At 42.9% G+C, this 17862-nt stretch overlaps 1 protein-coding gene across 8 annotated transcripts in view; it reads right to left on the reverse strand.

The window, feature by feature from the left end:
* Window positions 1-17862, reverse strand: part of kcnip4 (Kv channel interacting protein 4) — a 128855-nt gene that overhangs the window by 5854 nt on the left and 105139 nt on the right. For 7 of the 8 annotated variants that reach the window (XM_037112045.1, XM_037112041.1, XM_037112047.1 and 4 more), the window contains one exon: window positions 4460-4584. In XM_037112045.1, the coding sequence (XP_036967940.1) occupies window positions 4460-4584 (125 nt within the window). Of the gene's footprint in view, window positions 1-4459; window positions 4585-5590; window positions 5687-17862 lie in introns of all 8 variants that reach the window. The other variant, XM_037112040.1, reaches the window with a different exon arrangement.

Here is a 17862-nt window from a genome sequence, read left to right on the forward strand (position 1 = left end):
TCCTGTGACCATTTCTGAGCAGCCACTTTAGGAAACAGAGCTGTGGGTGTGAAGAAAATACAGATGAAACTGTGTTGCTTCGCTTCAAACGGGCGCCTTCTGTTTCAAGCTAAGGAGGATGCTGCAAGGTTGTCTGCATGAGTCCCCTGACACTCCACCTCCTCCTCCGCTTCTCCTTCTTGTGTTGTCTCGCAGACCCAGTTGCATATCTTGTGGGGTGAGGTGAGGTCAAGAATTTTTGGGGAAGGCAGGGAGACAGAATGGGCGCGAGTCTGTCTCTAAATTACCGCTTTGGCAGTCCTTGCAAACCTGATCTAATAAAGTCTGGGAGGCTGTTCACATTAAACTAGCGCATAAATCCAAATGATGCAGCGTGTGGAACGACGACTCTCTGGGCTGTGGAAGACAGACTGAGGAGCACCTGAATCATATGAGCCGATAGTGGCATGAATGAGCAAAGAATTCAAGCTGTGTTCTTGGTAAATATCATCATGATTCCACTGGTTTCAAAAAGAACTCTGATTGTGTGTAAGCTTATGAGAAAATGACCCTACTTGATTTATTACCTCAGTAAAGAGTTTCCAAATGAGTTGATGGTCTCAGTCGCTGGTTTCAAGCCTTCTTCAACACAGTATGAAGTGCTTTTTGTACATTTTGAGTCAAAAAGGCGATACAGCAGTTTATACTTTAGGACGTGGCTACCTCGTCTTCTGTTTTTCAGTCAGATCCAACGAGGATATCACACCCAGCTCCGCCTTCTTATGGTAAGTTCTGGCTCCAAAAAAGCAAGGAGGCAAAAGCCATAGTGCCAAACAGTAGCCCACAAACCAATGGGTGACATCAGAGGGTTTGAACTTGGTCTACTGCCATGCTCACAGGTCTGTGAGGCAGCAGTGCTTTGAGCTGAACGTCAACGTCCTTCCTGTCTGTGGCCTCTTATTCACTGATACTCCAGTGGTAATCTAACTCTTAACATCCCAACATTTTCCTGGTGATATCGCAGCGAAGACTTCAGAGGTGTTCAGCACTGTGAGAGGAAACCTTGAACACGGAACACATCCACGCTCAGACAGTGTTTCTGTGTCACGGGAGCGGAGCTTCTGTTAATTAAAGCGTTGTTTATGTGCGTCTCATTGCAGCGGATGGGTTGTCAACAGTCAACCTTTTGTTGAAGTAGCGCGAGAAAAGGCCACGTAATTAACTACTTAAAGAGAGGAGGGGGAGATTTTAAAACATGTAATTTCCCTTCTGTGCACGCCTGTGTGTGTGTGTGTGTGTGTGTGTGTGTGTGTGTGTGTGTGTGTGTGTGTGTGTGCCTGTACACAGATGGGCAATTACACCTGTCAACACTATTAACACACAGATTAAGTGTGACAGTAATATACCAATGGCTGCGTTCCGAGTCGGCTTCTTCATCTAACCTTTCTAATTCATCCTCAAAAACCTGAAGGAAAATCAAAGGTCAGTAAAAACTTTGCGATTGTTGAAGCAGTAGAATTCATGTGATCATATTTTATCGTCTCTTGTCAGCCTGATTGTGACATTGGCCAGCGAAGCATTTTTTCCCCCCAACTGAAAGCGAAGCCAGTGCGTTATCTAGCTTATCAACACGCACAAGACACGGTTTCTCTGCGATTCAATTTAAAGTTTAGTGAAATAGTTCACAGTCAGTGAGCTGCCCCGGGGGCCATCAGGGTAAACTTTGATGTGGCTGAAGCTAAAAGTCAGGACCTCATTCACAAATTGTTCTTCACAAAAGCCATTAAATATCAACGTTTCTTGAGAAAGCTTTTTTCTCTCATAATGCATTTTTCTTTGCCTCGATGAAGCGCTGATAGATAATCAGATCATCACATTAGGGACACAACATCATCTACATTTGGATGTTTTACATTTATAATCTAAGGAATATCGTAGAGCGTCTGAGGGAAACATGGACGTTAATGGAGTTTGTGAAGATGCAATTATAGTTTTTTTTTTTTATCATCCACCTCTAAATCAAAACAGAAATAATGGACAAATCCAAAGAGAATATTAGAAATTATATGTTTTGTAGAATATAACAAATGAGGTTGTGTTTCTCCACTTGTCCTCACACGTTGTTCCATATTACCAATTATTCAGAGTCAATCCCATTAGACAGCGAGAGGTCAGGGAATGGATTTGTATTCGTTTGATATGCTTGCAGGATTTGCTCATCCGTGATAATAAAATCAAAAAATACAATCTGTCAAATTCCTTTTCCGAGTCCGGTGAGGCGAAGTGGCAATAAGCAGTGTGGGGAATGAAATAAACCTGTGAACAGAGGCATCATCACTGATGGAACAGAAACTATGAGATTTTAATCTAATGCCCGCGGCAATGACCCTGACTGTGAACTGTGAGAGCCCAGAAGATTTAGTCGGGACGTGAGGACAATATTGTGTTATTTCCTGTAATCTGGGGTCATGGGATTTATGACACTGTGGACTCTCTCATACCTTTTAAGGTGACTTTTGCTCAATTTCCACCTGAAGAGCCAGACGCAGAGCCAGAGGTCTTATTTTTCTCGCTGCTGGACATATTGCTGGATCTAAGACAAAGCTCCACTTTGACCACCAGCTCTACAAGTGAATGACAAGTTTGTTGTCAAGACGAATGCCCTCGTCCTGCCACCTAAAGACATTTGATTTGCTTCGAAAGACCGGTCGACAAGGACAAAGGGCCAAATTTCTCATCTTGGGACCACGCCAGCTTCTATTAGTCTGGCTGGCCTTAAAAGCTCACATTTATTCTGCCAGTGTCACCGGCTGGGGGCACGACAGAGACGAGCTGTTTGACCCTGGCAGTGAGCGGAGCTACATCACAGACTCAGTGACGGATAAAAGCTGTTTCGTAGCTGTAATTTCAGCATCGTGACTCTTTCTGCAAACTGGACTTCTGCCCTGATAGCATCCGTCATATTACATAGAACTGATGAGTAACTCTGAATTAAAACAAAAAGGAGATTTATTCTTAGCACACAAAATAACAAACAAAAAAACAGCCAGGTGCTCAGTTCTGTCAGGCTGTACTTGCTTTGAGCTAAATGCTAACGTCAGCATGGCAACACGTGCACAATGACAATGTTAGCAGGATGGCATTTGGCTGGTTGTTGCTAAACAATGACGATGTTTACTTGACAGCAGAGTACAGCTTGCTAGCTGCTAGCTAGAGACTGTAAATTATAAAATGAACATCATGCTGCACTGAAGAAGACTTGAAACTAGCGATTGAGACCTTAAACTCATTAGGGAACTGTTTACTGAGGTAATAAGTAAAGTGAGAAGTATGGTCATTTTCTCATAAGCTTCCATACCATTAGAGTAGAAAGAATGCAGGTAGTAAGCACTTCCACATTGACTTCATTTCACAAAGCTTCGCCAATGTTTCATACAGTCAGTGTCTGACTGGAGGAACATTGAAGGATTATCTAAGTCATGGGGATGCATCCACTGAGATGATCTGTCAGTCCAAAAAGGCTCCGTCAGCCCCGTCAGACACTGAGATATTTAAAAACCTTTGGCCTGCTGGTGGTGCCAGATAAAAAGCCAAACCTTCACCTAAGTCAACAGGGCTCATCCTCTGGGCACCATGAACTTCCATCTAATAGCTGCTGATACTTTAAGGTTGACTGTCTGACGCTGCCATCCCTCGAGCTGCACTCATTTAAAAATAAAATGCAATTTCTGTAATGACAAAAACAAAAACTGGGAGGTGCTTATAATCAGATGCATTATATTCTCCCTCAGTGACAGAGGAAGTCAGGCAGAGTGTGCGGCACAAATTAAAGGCCTCATTAGTACACTTCTTACCTCGTACTCTGTCTCCAGTGGAAGCGGACTAATGGGCAGGCTTTGCAGGGGCTTGACTGGAGCATAGTGCAGGCTCAACAGGAAACTGAAGCCCGCTGAGAGCTTCACCATCACAGGACTCATTGCAGTCCTGCTCTCGTTCATTGCCAGACAATTTGGGTTGAGTTAATTCTGGGTCGTCTCATTACGCCTCACACCAGAGGTGACAATGAAGTGAAGCGGTTTCATATGGCCTGCTCTGGAGGACTTCGACCTGATTACTCATCGGTAACCTTCCACAATGTGTTTGAGAAATGTCCTAATTATCTTTGGCACAGTGAACAATGTAGAGAAATTCAAATTTTCGGAATTGGAAAAAATAAATCTAGTATGAGATGTAGATAATCAAGCATTTGAGGAATACTGTTTTGCTTGATTATTATTTTCCTGCTACGCAAGCACTGTGCACACTGAATAGTGATGAGAGCTAGAAAGAAGAGGAGCTGTCCAAAGTAACACTCCTGCCGCTAAAGATGTAAAGAAAGAAAAAAAATCTGATGAATTCAAAGGAAAACATGTTGTTTGATGTCCAGGAGAGACAGAAGCCCACTGAGCTGTGCATCATGCATGGTGGCCTCGTCACTTACATTCTTGAAGCCGCGGTAAAGGATCTGAAGCTCCTTGCGGGAGAAACGGGTCTGGGCTTCGAGCTGTTCCAGGCCCTCTGGGCGATGGCGGACGGCAGATAGTTCAAGCTCATCTTCAACGCTATCTGGAGGGGAGGAAGGAGAGGGTCAGATGTGCCTGTGAAACACTCTAAAAATTTGCATTTTTGTGGCCATAATTTCATAGAGCCCACTACAATTCCATATGTCAGCAAATTAAAGGTGCCCTGTGGAGATTTCTGGTTAAAAAACAAAAGATTCTAGGTGATTCAATTTCTCAGCCCTTTTCTGTTCCTTTTATCAGCGGTGATGCAAATGCAAAAATCACTTCACAAAATAAACAAAGCTCTGAATGCCTTCTTCTTCTCTACGCCACACACAACAGCAGTGGCAATTAGTGTTATAGAGACCCCAGAACTAAGTCCTCGTGGCATTAGGGAGGCCAGCTGAACCTGGTCATACTTTTAATGGGCCTGTAATGATGGCAGATGCTGTCCTGGCCCTGTCACCGCCTGCACTGTGCTTGCAGCGCAGCTTTTGAGACTTGTCTTGTTGGCACAGGGCGTCTCACATACCTGAAGAGTGACATAGTGTCTCGATGCCTCATTAGCTTCAAGGGTCTTATTGTGGTCCACAAATAAAAGGCCACGTCCTCTAACAGAGCACAATTAACCTGCTGGTATGGAGCTTATGCTTTGTTTTCATAGGTGACGTTCAGTGATACACCACAACGAGATAAAACAGCTGTTTCATCTGATTCTCATCATCAAAATGTGTCCAGAAGTTGTAAGAAAACACTGAAATCTGCATATGAATATTAAATCAAATGACACAATCAAACACACAATCAACAAGGAGTCTTATTACTTCAACTGCAAAATCAAAATATTCAATGTGAAACAGTGGGGGAAATGAAAATAAAATGTTATATGAATCTTGTAGCTGAATTCTGACTCGAGCCATCCTGTGTGACTAAAGCCTATACTGAGTGTCTGCACCCATACTGAGAAAAGCCACAGAAAAAAGAAAAGCATCTGAGACAACAACAACAAAAAAACAAATCATCACAGAGAAAGACAGAGAGAGGAGGAGAGCCTGGGAAGAGCCACTTGCTTTGATTGCTGGAAGATGACTTTTTAGTTGTGGAGCATGGAAAGAGCCTCATGAGCCGAGCTCTCACCCCGCGCTTGTGGACAATCTGAGGGTAGCCTGGGAAATACAGCATCAGGTCTGACAGTTACCCAGATGACTAACAGCCTCGGTACATTCTCGGAAACTGGACATGCAGGAGGCGAGGAGCGTATTGTGGTTCAGATAGACAGAGGGCTATTACACAGCTGGTTCTTCAGGACAACAACACAGTATTTTGCGCTCTATTAGTTCATAGCTGCACCAGGAAGCTTCTTGAATTTGGTTGACTAAAAAACGTCTGGACTCAAGCTCACACTATTTTTGTTGTGTTTTCTTACCCCTGATATTCCAAACCCTAATATATTTGACCTACTGACAGCAGTCAAGCAACAGCTTCTGCTGGAGGACACGTGTCCCCCCAGTATAAACTAATCATGGCCCTGCATTTTTGGGTAAAATAAAAACGTATAATCTCAGATGAATACACTGTAATGGCAAGAGTAGTTCCCTCTTTTTCTTTTCTGTGTGTATCTACATGTAAACCTATCACAGTGAATTACAAGTTCAAAGCTGCCTAAATATTGCATCACTGTAAGTCATCTACAACTAGTTCACTAGGTTACATTACTTATTGATGAGCCTCCCTGCACACTGCAGGTCAGCACTGTAATATACATGCTGTGAATAGGATACGCTGCCTGTGACCTCATGTCACTGAGTAATTAGGTGTCATCAGGTGTCAACTCTTTTTACACACAGTCAAGCATGCTGCTTTGACTAAAGTATATCCTGTCAGTGTAGCGAAGGCAGCTTGGTGCATGACCAGTAAAGTGGCCTCTACAAGGTTTAAAATGATGACCACAATTCACAGCACTGTGAGTAAGAAAGTCATTAACTAGTAAGTTCACAGCCTATTTCCCCTCATGCTCCGGGCTGTTCTGAAAAATTTAGTGTAAGGTTTGATGGCAGCAGTGGGCTTCAGAACGAGCTCCCCTCCAACCATTTATCAATCACGCCAACACTCAATTAATTTACAGGCTGCGACTGCAGACACAACATGGTAGCAGAGGTAGCGCTGACGGCATGTTTGTCACCAGTCAACCTAGCGCCAAGATGGCTGATGGGAGTTGTAAGAGGTCTCTATGAACCAGGGCTATAAAGGGGCGAAATGGTAACAGTTACATCACTGAATAAAGGCTGTGAAAATTGTGTCGTAAATCTCCAACCTGGTCTGCAACATCATGGCGGTCCAGTGGAAAATTGGCTGTGGCTCAGTGTGAAACTAATAGGCAAGAGAAAAATGATGCCTGGACAGGCTTGTTGTGGTGTGAGCGCAGGTCAGTTCAGTAAAGAGGGATGTCCTACGCTGTTAAAAAAATCAATATCAGAATTGACTAAGATATTCTTTGTTTAGTTTAGCAAGTTAACATTTTTTTTCTACTTTCTTCTAATTTTATTCCACTACATGTATTTGATAACTAAGGTTACTGGCTACTTTGCAGACTGATAATCCAAACGAGTAACCAATCAGATAATGTTGTGGGCAGGACATTGAGTGAGAAGCACTCAGACAGAGAGAGCCGTCTGCATCAGTGATTCACAAATGTAGGTCATTTGTCAGGGATCATCGAAGTCGTTACAATTCATCCCATTATTTCCCCGAATGTCTGTACAAAATGTGATGCCAGCCCGTCCAACAGTTGTCGAGATACATCACTAAAAACTTTAAAAGTCAAGGTCGAGGTAGCTGCTAATGTGGCTAATAATGACATAACACAATCTAAATAAATCATCATCCTTTCTTATGTTATCAATAGTTTTTCTTAATTGTTTTGATTCTATTTTTCATCATTACAATACCCACAAATGAGATCTACTTTATCTTTGTACTAAAGGTAAAATTCTTTGAGAAAATGCTCAGCAGTTGAACTGCAGCAACACTTCCTAATCACGCTGACATTTTTTAACACCGAGCTGGCATGGACAGAAAAGATAGCACAGTTAAAAATCCCATCTCAGCCTTTTCACCATCGCAGTGTAAACACGGCACAGACACAGAGCAGATGGCTGAAAGCTCTTGGCTCAGATGTGGCACAATGTACATAACGACATTACGGCACACGACACAGTTCTCATAAAAGAAAACTGGTGGTGCTGTCAGCAGAAAGGCCACTTCCTGCTGCCCTCAATAATGACACAATAACTTTGAGATTTAGAAGATGAGGAGATACGGTGACGCTCTCATCTGTTCTTGTTACCTGGCTGACACTTCCTTCCTCGCTCAGTGGGGAGGAAACGTCTGAGCGCTCTCACTGAGGTTGAACTAGACAGATGCTGCTTTTGTTACCAAGTGATATTGGTCTTGACAGCAGGATGGTTTTTATATGGAAGCATTACTGTATGACACAGAGACATATTTCCTCACTCAGAGCTCAAGGACATTGTGGTGAGGTCTGGGTGGGTTTGAGATGTAGCGCACTCAGTGAAAGAGCTAAATCATACAAATCTGTGCCATCACTGATAGAACTGAAAGCTTGACCGGTGGCGAGAGGCTGAACGAACATGAAGGCAATAAAAAAGCGGCCCTCTAAAGTGGGATAAAGCAGAGCATGAGCGACGCAGCGCTTAATCGGACGGGAAAAGAGCATGCAGTCACGGCTGTCTGATTAATGTTTGCCCTTTTACTTTATTGACAAAATGGATCTGGCGCTTGAGTATGGGTGTGATAATGTAGAGAGCGCCTCCCGCTGTGGCCTGCTGCACTTCGCCCACAAAGGTCAAAGGCCTTATAAAACATCGATGGGTGATGTTGTCCTGAAGAATCCAGTGTATCAAGCAAACAGGAAGGACTCTACAGAGTCTATGCATTTAACGTGCAAACACAAAGCCATGCCATACTTTTGCCTTCCTTGAAAGAGAAAAAACAGACTGCAGCAGCTGGTTGAGTGACAGCTGTATTAATGGCAGGTTGTAGCTGACTGTACAGCTCATCACAAACCCAACTTGGAGTCACAAAGCTGCCTTAGCCATTTTTAGCCTGCAGCAGTACAAGAGAATGAGATTGGATGCCCTATGTAGGGTTATAAACAAAGAAAAATGCCTCAGCCAAACATAATTACCACGGGACATAGTGGGACTAGCTTTGTAGACTATTAGCTATAAAATGGTCTACTACACAGTATTTTCGTCATCAGTGCGCTGACAAAGCCGCAAAAAATGCTTAATCCCTGAAAAGTGAATGTGAGAGTATGAACCTGGGCCGATCAGTCACGGTTCAACAGCTACACTCCCTCAAGGTTTGGAATTCAGGAATCGCTCATCTCCAAGGTAAAGTCAAGCTAGAGGGTAAAACCTCACTAGTCCTAAATCAACTGGATCAATAACCCGTGAAGGAGTGGCTTATAAATATTTGATAAATCTATATTGTTCGCAAACTGAAAATGTCGACCACGGATGGCTGCGTGATATCAATAAATCTGGGGTCAGTTTGTGAACGGAGCTGCTGAGCTCACTGCATCTTTGTTGTGGTACGAGTGTGTGTTCACCGAGTCAAACGATGGCCTGAGGGGTCCACATGGGGCCGACTGGATTTAATACAGCGAGGGCCAAACCCCCTTCAGATTCAAGTACAAATTAATAAATAGACGTATGATGGAGAAAGTGGAGGTTTAATCTGTGTGAAATTGGCCGAGATAGTTTATAATGGCACTCACTAGAGCCTGCATTTCATGTCATCACTCCTTCTCTCTTACTTTGTTGTTACGAGCCTTTTCTGCACTGTTATCAGGCTGAGACAGTGTGTGTGTGTGTGAAAGTAGCACCATGTGTCTCTCCTCAGAAGCCTCTGTTTGTGTTTGTGTGTGTGTGTCTGAAACGAGGTCTTAACTTATACGATTTAGCTCCAGTTCCTCGCTGTCTTTTTAGCACCCCGGCGCCAACAAGGCGGGGCTCACCAAAGTAGGCCACGACTCCGAGGGAGCACAACTTATCTTCTGACAGTTTACATGATAGTGTTACAGACGACAGCGGCCGGCATGGGAGCTTTTACAGCTTCAGGAGTGAGCTGAAGATCTTTGACCACAATTGGACGGTGGCTCTGTGTTACACTTGATGACTGACTTAGTCTAATTGATGGAGTCTCAGTGACCTCTCTTAGTTGCACTTAAGAGGCCTGTTTCCACACAGGTAATATGAAAACCTCATTAAATAATGACACACAACGACACACTTCCTTGTCTTGGTACACGAGTCAACAGCCTTGTTAGCTGCTTAGTGAAGCTGTACTTTGAGCTAAACCATAAAGTCCACATGCTAACATGCTCACAGCGCTAACATGTTGATCCTTAGCAGGTGGAATTCTTTATATAATCTCGTGTCTTAGTTTAGCTCGCTAAATGACAGTCAGTGAAAGGTCAGCAGTAGATTTTGAGGCTCACACTGTGTTTGACACCTCTAAACTAACCAGATCTGAACAAACCATCGTCTTTACTGAAACACTGTTATTACAAGTCAGTGTATCATGGTTGCATCTGTCGATTACACAAGGTTTTCATGGAGACAGTATTTCACTGATGACCCGATCAGCACCTCTCACCCCCTCTTGTCCCATCGATACACTCCCACTGCTGATGACACGCCATCCTGACAGGCTTATAACCTGAACCGAGTCAATCCTGATCTTATCTCAAGTCAAGCTCACTCCTAATATAGCCTGTTTTTAAGTCCTGGCAACACAACACAGAACAATCAGACACAAATCTTGGGGTATCTTGTTCATCAGAAGGCTGCACTCTGTCCACTGCTCTGCATTTAAGGGCAAAATATGTCAACATTGCCACTGAGCAGGTATGGATGCTTGCAGTCGCAGAATAAAGCAGCATTAGTCAGACACGAGCGGAGAGTAACTTTCAGGATTTAAGCTGACAGCAGTAGTTAATTCAACACAGACTTTAAATTTGCGGGTTTCAGTTTGACTGTATCATAGCTTAAGGCACAGTATAATCAGCAGTCACTTTCTGGGATGTTTCTATTTCTATTATCTGTGAGTGATTTCATCTGGCAGTGGACACCAGCGCTGCCCTGCCATCTCTCTGCATCTCAATGTAACTCCCAACACAGAAGTTAGAAATGACTCTTCAAAGAACTGGAAATTAAGCATCAACTATTTTACCGAGTTAGCAATTCATTTGTGATAGATGATTCCCACCTGCAGCATATGAACAACACACTCTGACTGACTTTGTGTTTGCACTTCTTCTAAAGTGGATGGATACGACAGGGAACAACTGATTTTTTATGTTGCATTTTGGGAATTAAATCTAAAATGGGACTAAGGAAACGTCTTACTCCATTGGGAGTTTGTTACCAAATACCTTTGATGCCATTTTCTGTATAAATTAAAACTTATTTATAATCTATCTGGTATTTTTAGGCTTATTTGAACAGCGTTTCATATGCTAATGAATAACAACATTGACCCTGGCAGTACGACTGAACTGATGTATTGAACAGTGAATATATATATTTGACATGTGTACCGTCCTCACACCAGGTCCTAAGGCCAGTGGTTTCCAGGTGTTAATCTCATAACACTTTAATCTGTCTCCTGGCGTTCTCAAGACAGATGGCATCAAAGTCAAACTTCAGGAATAGCTTCCTCTTTCAAAGGCAAAGCCATAACACAACCTGACACACTAAAATTTAATTTTCATTCGAATTAATCACAAGTTACAATATCTTTTTAGCTGGATGACATTTGGGTCCAGGCTGGTCAATACAGCTTCGATTTTGAATTGAAGCTCCATCGTCTCTCAAAAGGTCAACTCACTATTAGTGATGGTGTCACAAATTGTCATATTGTCAATTACACATACGGGGAGTCAAAAGCCTTTTGGGAAAATTAAATCTAAGCCAATCAGCAAGAGCCTGGAGATACACATGACTACGTTTATGCCAAATATTTATTGGGTCAGTGGGCAGACAGCCGGCTCACTTTAACACCTCCATCCAGTGTTTAAGTCCCAGGGCTGCGTGTTGTTTTTGAGCTAAACAGGGACAGATGTGACAGACTCTTGGCAGCTAGCAATTAACTGAAATTACACCCAGCGAGACGGGGGACGAGGAGGGCACATGAGAAGGGTCTGGCAGCCTGGCCAGTAGTGGATTTTATCTGCGTTGGCACAATTCCCACACACACACAAAGTTACATCAACGTTTCTGCCCAGCAAAATACTACATTGGCGTAAGTGTTGTGTGGCTATTTTGATTTATTGCACTTATAAATGTGATACCTTTCATAGCTCAGAGGAATGCTTTCAGTGTGCTTCAGTGGAGTGGGGAAATTTTGGAAATACATACTCTGCAACTTCTAAATTGGAAGTAATACCATGAGTTCAGCATCTTTTGCCTCAGGTTCTCAGCTTTACTTACTCACATAAACTTTAGGAATTCTCACTGTTTGTTCAGAAAGTAATGGAGGCGGCTGGATGCTGGTCAGATATCTTGCATCTGCACAGAGGCATGGTGAGAAAGAGCTGTGTAGAGAAGACACGTGGCTGTTCTACGCTTCCGCCAGAACAATAACTCAATAGAAATATGCCAGCTGATATCAACTACAAGAACTGTGAGAATGTGAATGGAAGTGCAAAAATAATTGCACACCACGATCCGCCAGAGGACAGAAGATAAAATGGCTTTCCTGAGGTGTAATGAATTCCCCTTTTGTCGCAGCAAATATTTTCTAATGCCTCCAAAACAAATTACAGCCGACACCCAGAATACCAGCGCTGCCAACAGTGGACATCTGCTGATTACAATTCTGCTTTTGCAAGTGTTAGAACAGCACATCCAAGTCAATAACAGAAAAGTAATTTAAACACAGGCCCCACTGTTTCGCGAATAGGCTCATTTTATATCAGATAAATCACACGGACGATGAAGGAGGTGGATACAGATCTGCCATTTGTTCCCATTTGGTGGGTCCAAACACAAATAAGCTCCAAGACTAGAGTCGGGGAGAGCGATATATCATTGCTGTTATTTAATAAAACTGCCTGCAGTTCTTTATGACAGGCAGGGAAAAATGAAATCGACTTAGAAAGAATGGGAAGGCAGGGTCAAGCCGACTGGGCACATTACTGAGACAACAAAGACCTTTCTGTCCAACAGTCGTGAACAAAAAAAAACAAAACACTGTTTTGCATTTTAAATCTTTCTGCTGACACATGAATTTACTCATCCTGTGACATGACGTCAACTTTTTGTGCTTCACTGCCAACGATGGAAGGCAGGTCCAAGTTATCCAAGACAGATGAGAATAAATCTAAACAGCCAAATGATCTGAAGCTGTAATTATTCCCCTCAGGTTAGTTATCGCAAGATCGCAGAATCTGCAGTACTACAGGAAAGCTTTACTGGCAAATGGGACACATTAGCCATCACTTTCTGCCATTAGTCCAATTAGCTACATTCCATTTTGGCTAATGCACTTCTTGTGGTTATGGTTTCATAGTATCAGTTTGAACAAGCCAGTTTGAGTGTCAGTAACTGTTTGCACGCACTCTCACATACACTAATAATCGGGAAGATAGCCCAGTCAGAGTAAAAAAAACAGCCTTTTGTTAGCTCAATTGGAGAAAGCTGGCCTGATCCGATCAGAGCAGATGAGGAGTGTAAAGCTTTGACCGCCTGAAATTGTTTCTCTCCAGTTCTGTGCACAATTGGAAGCAACGTTAGGTGATGTGGACGAGTTTCCATGAGGGGTAGAAGCGCAGAAGCGTAAACTAATGCCCTACAGTTATACATACATGTGTCCATACACATACATACAAGTCCCACAGAAGAAGAAGCCCCTGTAACAATAACATTTTAACTTTTATTTCTTGTTCGTCTGTTGTTGCCATGATCATTTTTGACCCAACGGTCACTCATGCACGAGGCTCTAGCTCCAAATTCGCCTGTACATTTTCAACGCACATCTTTTGGGATAACTCGATGTCTAATCAGACTAAATTGATTCAGGTCTAATAAATACTGCCCGTCTAACTGCAGCTAGTGTCTTTCAGTCACAGTGGCTAATTTCTTTAGCCGTAAGACAGACGTCAACCAAAATGCTGACCTTCGCTGAGTGTGACCGACTGAACTCACTGGAGCGCTGGAGACTGGATGCCAAGGTTCTTTATGAGGCAGAGCAGCTCTCACGCTGGCTGTAATGACACACCATCAGAGGGCTGAGGCATTTATTGGAATCTTGGGGGAGCGAGCAGTCTATGCTTTTAATTGCAATCATTTGTCAGTCGGAAGTGTTTCAATAATAGTCCATCTCGAGGAACCTTGTTCCGGCATTGAAAGGAAAGGTCCTCTGCCCCTTTCTGCTTCAGTCATTTGAATTATCATAAGGTGGGACAAAGGAAGGAGACTTCACACTTCAGCTCCAAAGTTTAGTTTCAGTTTTCAGTTTCAACAAAACAAGATACTCAAAGAAGAGAGTCTTTGTGACTCATTTCCAAGTGAGTCATCCATATTCCTGCTGCAGAGAGGAAGCTCGCACTGATGCTGCCACCAGTCACCCAGAAAAGTGCATTAATGGATTTATGGATTTTACCCCGACAAGAAATTCACTGTTTATATTTCACATAAACAGCCCAAGATCCCAAAACAGCCCTTTAGACTGAGATCTGATTTTCTCTATATGACGAAGCTCAGCCAAAGGAAAAACACAATATTCAAACTGGGGCAGTACAGCATCTGTTGCGGTCTACGACTGTGGAATAAATACCAGAGAAATCTCCAAAAATGAAACAAAATTGGCTCGGAGGGTTGATTACATCTTACTTACTTCATTACCTTTTAGAGAATGTGGCTTTTATGTCAGCCCAGAATCACACCCAAAATCATATGCACCCAGACTGCCGTAACCCAAAAGTGATATCTTTTCATCCGTCCATTGCGTTGTCGTTCCTGATGACCTCAACCAAAACAGTGTGAACCGGTTCGGTTCAGAACAAATCAGCAGTCATGTCTCTTCAAGGTGAGACTTCTTTCTATCATACAGTGAAAGAATTGATCACATTTTTCCCAAAAATGTACCACTTCAATCCCACAGTGTATTCTCCTTTTCTTCATGAATTTACACTTTTGTTTACTCTGAATATTACCCTCCTCTACAGTAGACCTCATACAGCATTGTAGATCATCTTTGACTCCTTAGAAAAAATATATTTAATTTCTGTGTTAGGACCGGCTGGCTCCACAGCTGATAATGTGCGATATTTTATCAGACACAGTGCAAATTAAAACTTATCCCTGCACATTAAACGGTTTCAATTATAACACAAGTCACTGGCAATGAGATTGACTACAGTTACAAGTCAGCACTTTCACTCCCAGCATCCCAGTTCTCTTTCCATCACTGCACCCAGCTGATGAAGTTTGCAGGCAGACCAGACTATTTCCACCACTTATGCCCAACCACTGGGAGGAAATGAGTGAACTCAGTTTGAACAGGGCAGACTTTGTGCAGACTTCACAAAAGAAACGTTCAAACACATGTAACTATGAAGCCTGTTATATCCCACCCAGCTGAAAAAAAAAAGATAAGAAATGTGCAATTATCTATACTGTTGGCAAGGAACTACTCCATTATGCATGAGAACCTATGTCCTCGGCTTAATTATGGTAAATATTGTTGCGCTACTCGTGTGGCAACATGATTATTCATTTTGTTGGCTAATTAAAGCCATGAACGTGCTGAACAGGCGTACCGATTTTATAACCTTGATTAAAAAATAAATATGTGCAGCTTCAAAGCTCTCGAGATGGTACGAAAGCTTAAACCTTAAACTATGCAACACTTTTTCCTTAATAATACCCCCATAATCTACATAATCTAATGACACTGTGGTTCACTTCACTAAAGCAAACTGTATTCACGTTTTAATAACATCTGTGAATATCACAAGCTGGTGCTTCGGAGACGCTGTACATTATACTGCCTCCCTGCACTGCTACGACACAGAGGTCATTTAATTAAATACATCTTTAAGAACACAATCTGCCTCCTCCTTCCACCGGGAGCCTTTCAGCATGCAATCATCCATTTTAAAACCTTTGCTCGGACGTATCCGTTATCCTCTTTCCATCAGAATCTATTATCTGTGATGTTTTCATCAGAATTGATTACTTGACTGATACTTGCCCTTGCCTTCCTGATTCAAATTGACAGGCAAGAGTCCTTTTACTTCCAATAAGCTCCTCTGCCTTGCCCTTCTTCATCCCTGTAAAGACACCAGAGGGACCTTTAAGTTAGGACACTCAGGCAAAGGTTAAGTCAATCATGCCACAGCTCTGAACAGACATTATGGAGAATAGGAAAAAAGGTAATTGCCCTAGTTGATTGTTGTCCTTTCAATGGATTGGTGAGCTGATGGAGAGTAACGGCTTTCAGGGGAGCTGCTTGCTGCTCTCTCCCTTCAGTACCTGTAACTCAATAACCGTTTGCATATTTTCATTCTTACTTGAGTAGTAAAAACATTTATTTTCCCAGTGGACATTTCCAATTAAATTAACTGCACAGATCGTAAATGCCATCAACAGAAATAGTGAAAAAAAAAAAAGATGCTGACTCAGCTTTGATGACGAATGTGTGACTCCACAAAGAAAACAATCCCATAAGGATGCGGCGCGGTTTACAGAGAACCCATAAACCAGTGTGTGCTGGTGTACTGGAAACGTACCCGCTGCTGCACTTAACAAAATGAAGAACACACATCAGTGTTTGACAGCGTGTTTAATCGCTCACTTGTGGCTGACTTTACAGAGCACCATAAATACCTGTTCAAGAGATGAGGACTTAAAAACCAGTGTGACTAACAGCATCACAGCATCAGCCTTGGACTCTCAGCCTGGCGCTGCTTTGTGCCCACATGATGTGATCGTCAATGACATGCACCGTCAGAACTGCTAGATCACAGCTAAATACCACCAAACAGCAGCAGAAAGGTCATTCATAATTTTGTATCATAAAAATTCAACAGGCTCGTTTGATTTGTAAATCTGAAAATTTTGCCACCTGTTTCAAATCCAACACACCGAACAACAGGATGATGGTGATCAAGGTAATAAGCTCATTTACACAATGTATATCATCTCATTGTGTATATGATCTTATTGCCCAATCTGTCAACCAGCTCAGAGTCTGGACCAGAATGATAAGTTTTGGTTAACTGCAGTCTCAGGCATTATTTGTAGTTTAACTCCACCACCAACACACTGACCCACCACAGCAACAAGCTGCTAATTACTGTAAGTGAAAACAGACAATCGACAGTGAAACCGGCCCAGCTCAGAGCTCAGACACCAACTCCCTCCACCGCCAGACCATAAATCCCCATCAAGGACACGCAGAGAACACAAGAACTTTGTTGGATGGATATCAGTGCTAAGGCGCTCTGTGCACTCCCGCCTGATGATAGCAAAGGGCGGGTCCAAATAGACACAGCATCCCATCCCTGTTCGGGTAATGGTGTACTTGTGAGTGTGTGATGGAGGGGGTTGTGGTTGGGGTTGGGGATGTTGCTGTGAGCGGCTGAACGAGAGAATTATTCATCATTGTTTGACACAGTGATTAGTCTGCACCCTATGAGGCTTTCCTCAGCATTTTGCACTCTCGGCTCTGCCTCGTTTGACTGCAGAAATGTACATATGTGTGCAAAAGATCAGGACGTGTGTGTGTGAGAGAGAGAGAGAGACACACAACTTTTTTTGTTGCAAGCAAATCAGACTAAGAAATGTGATGATACATTTCAACAGAGTCCAAATTTCTACAAAAGAAAGAGAACGTCTGACAAGAGAGCTCTTTAAATGATTTCACCAGCCAGTTGGAGCCATCAGGGAGCCAGCTGCTGTGAAATTCAAACACTAGCCTTGGGATAGATCGCAGGAATACATGCTACATTCATAATTAAACTGTAAGTGGCTACACATACGCTGCTTGCCAGGCCTTGCTCAGTACAATGCTCTGGTGATTGTACATGGGCTGACGCAATGATCTTGTTAAACTTCTTCAACGTGGAAGCATGCCAGTGGCAGGCAGAGGCTGTTAATAAACTGTTTTTCAGGTCTGAAGTCTTTATAATTTGCAGCAGAAGCGATCAGAGTGTACAGTCCCTGCAGGCCAGCCGCAACTCCCTCTGCTTGCAATGTGTGGTCTGCAACAACTTGATCTCAGCAAAGCTTTCAGCTTCCCCTCTTTGCCA

Source organism: Acanthopagrus latus, chromosome 10, assembly GCF_904848185.1.
Source record: "Acanthopagrus latus isolate v.2019 chromosome 10, fAcaLat1.1, whole genome shotgun sequence".
Lineage (NCBI taxonomy): Eukaryota > Metazoa > Chordata > Actinopteri > Spariformes > Sparidae > Acanthopagrus > Acanthopagrus latus.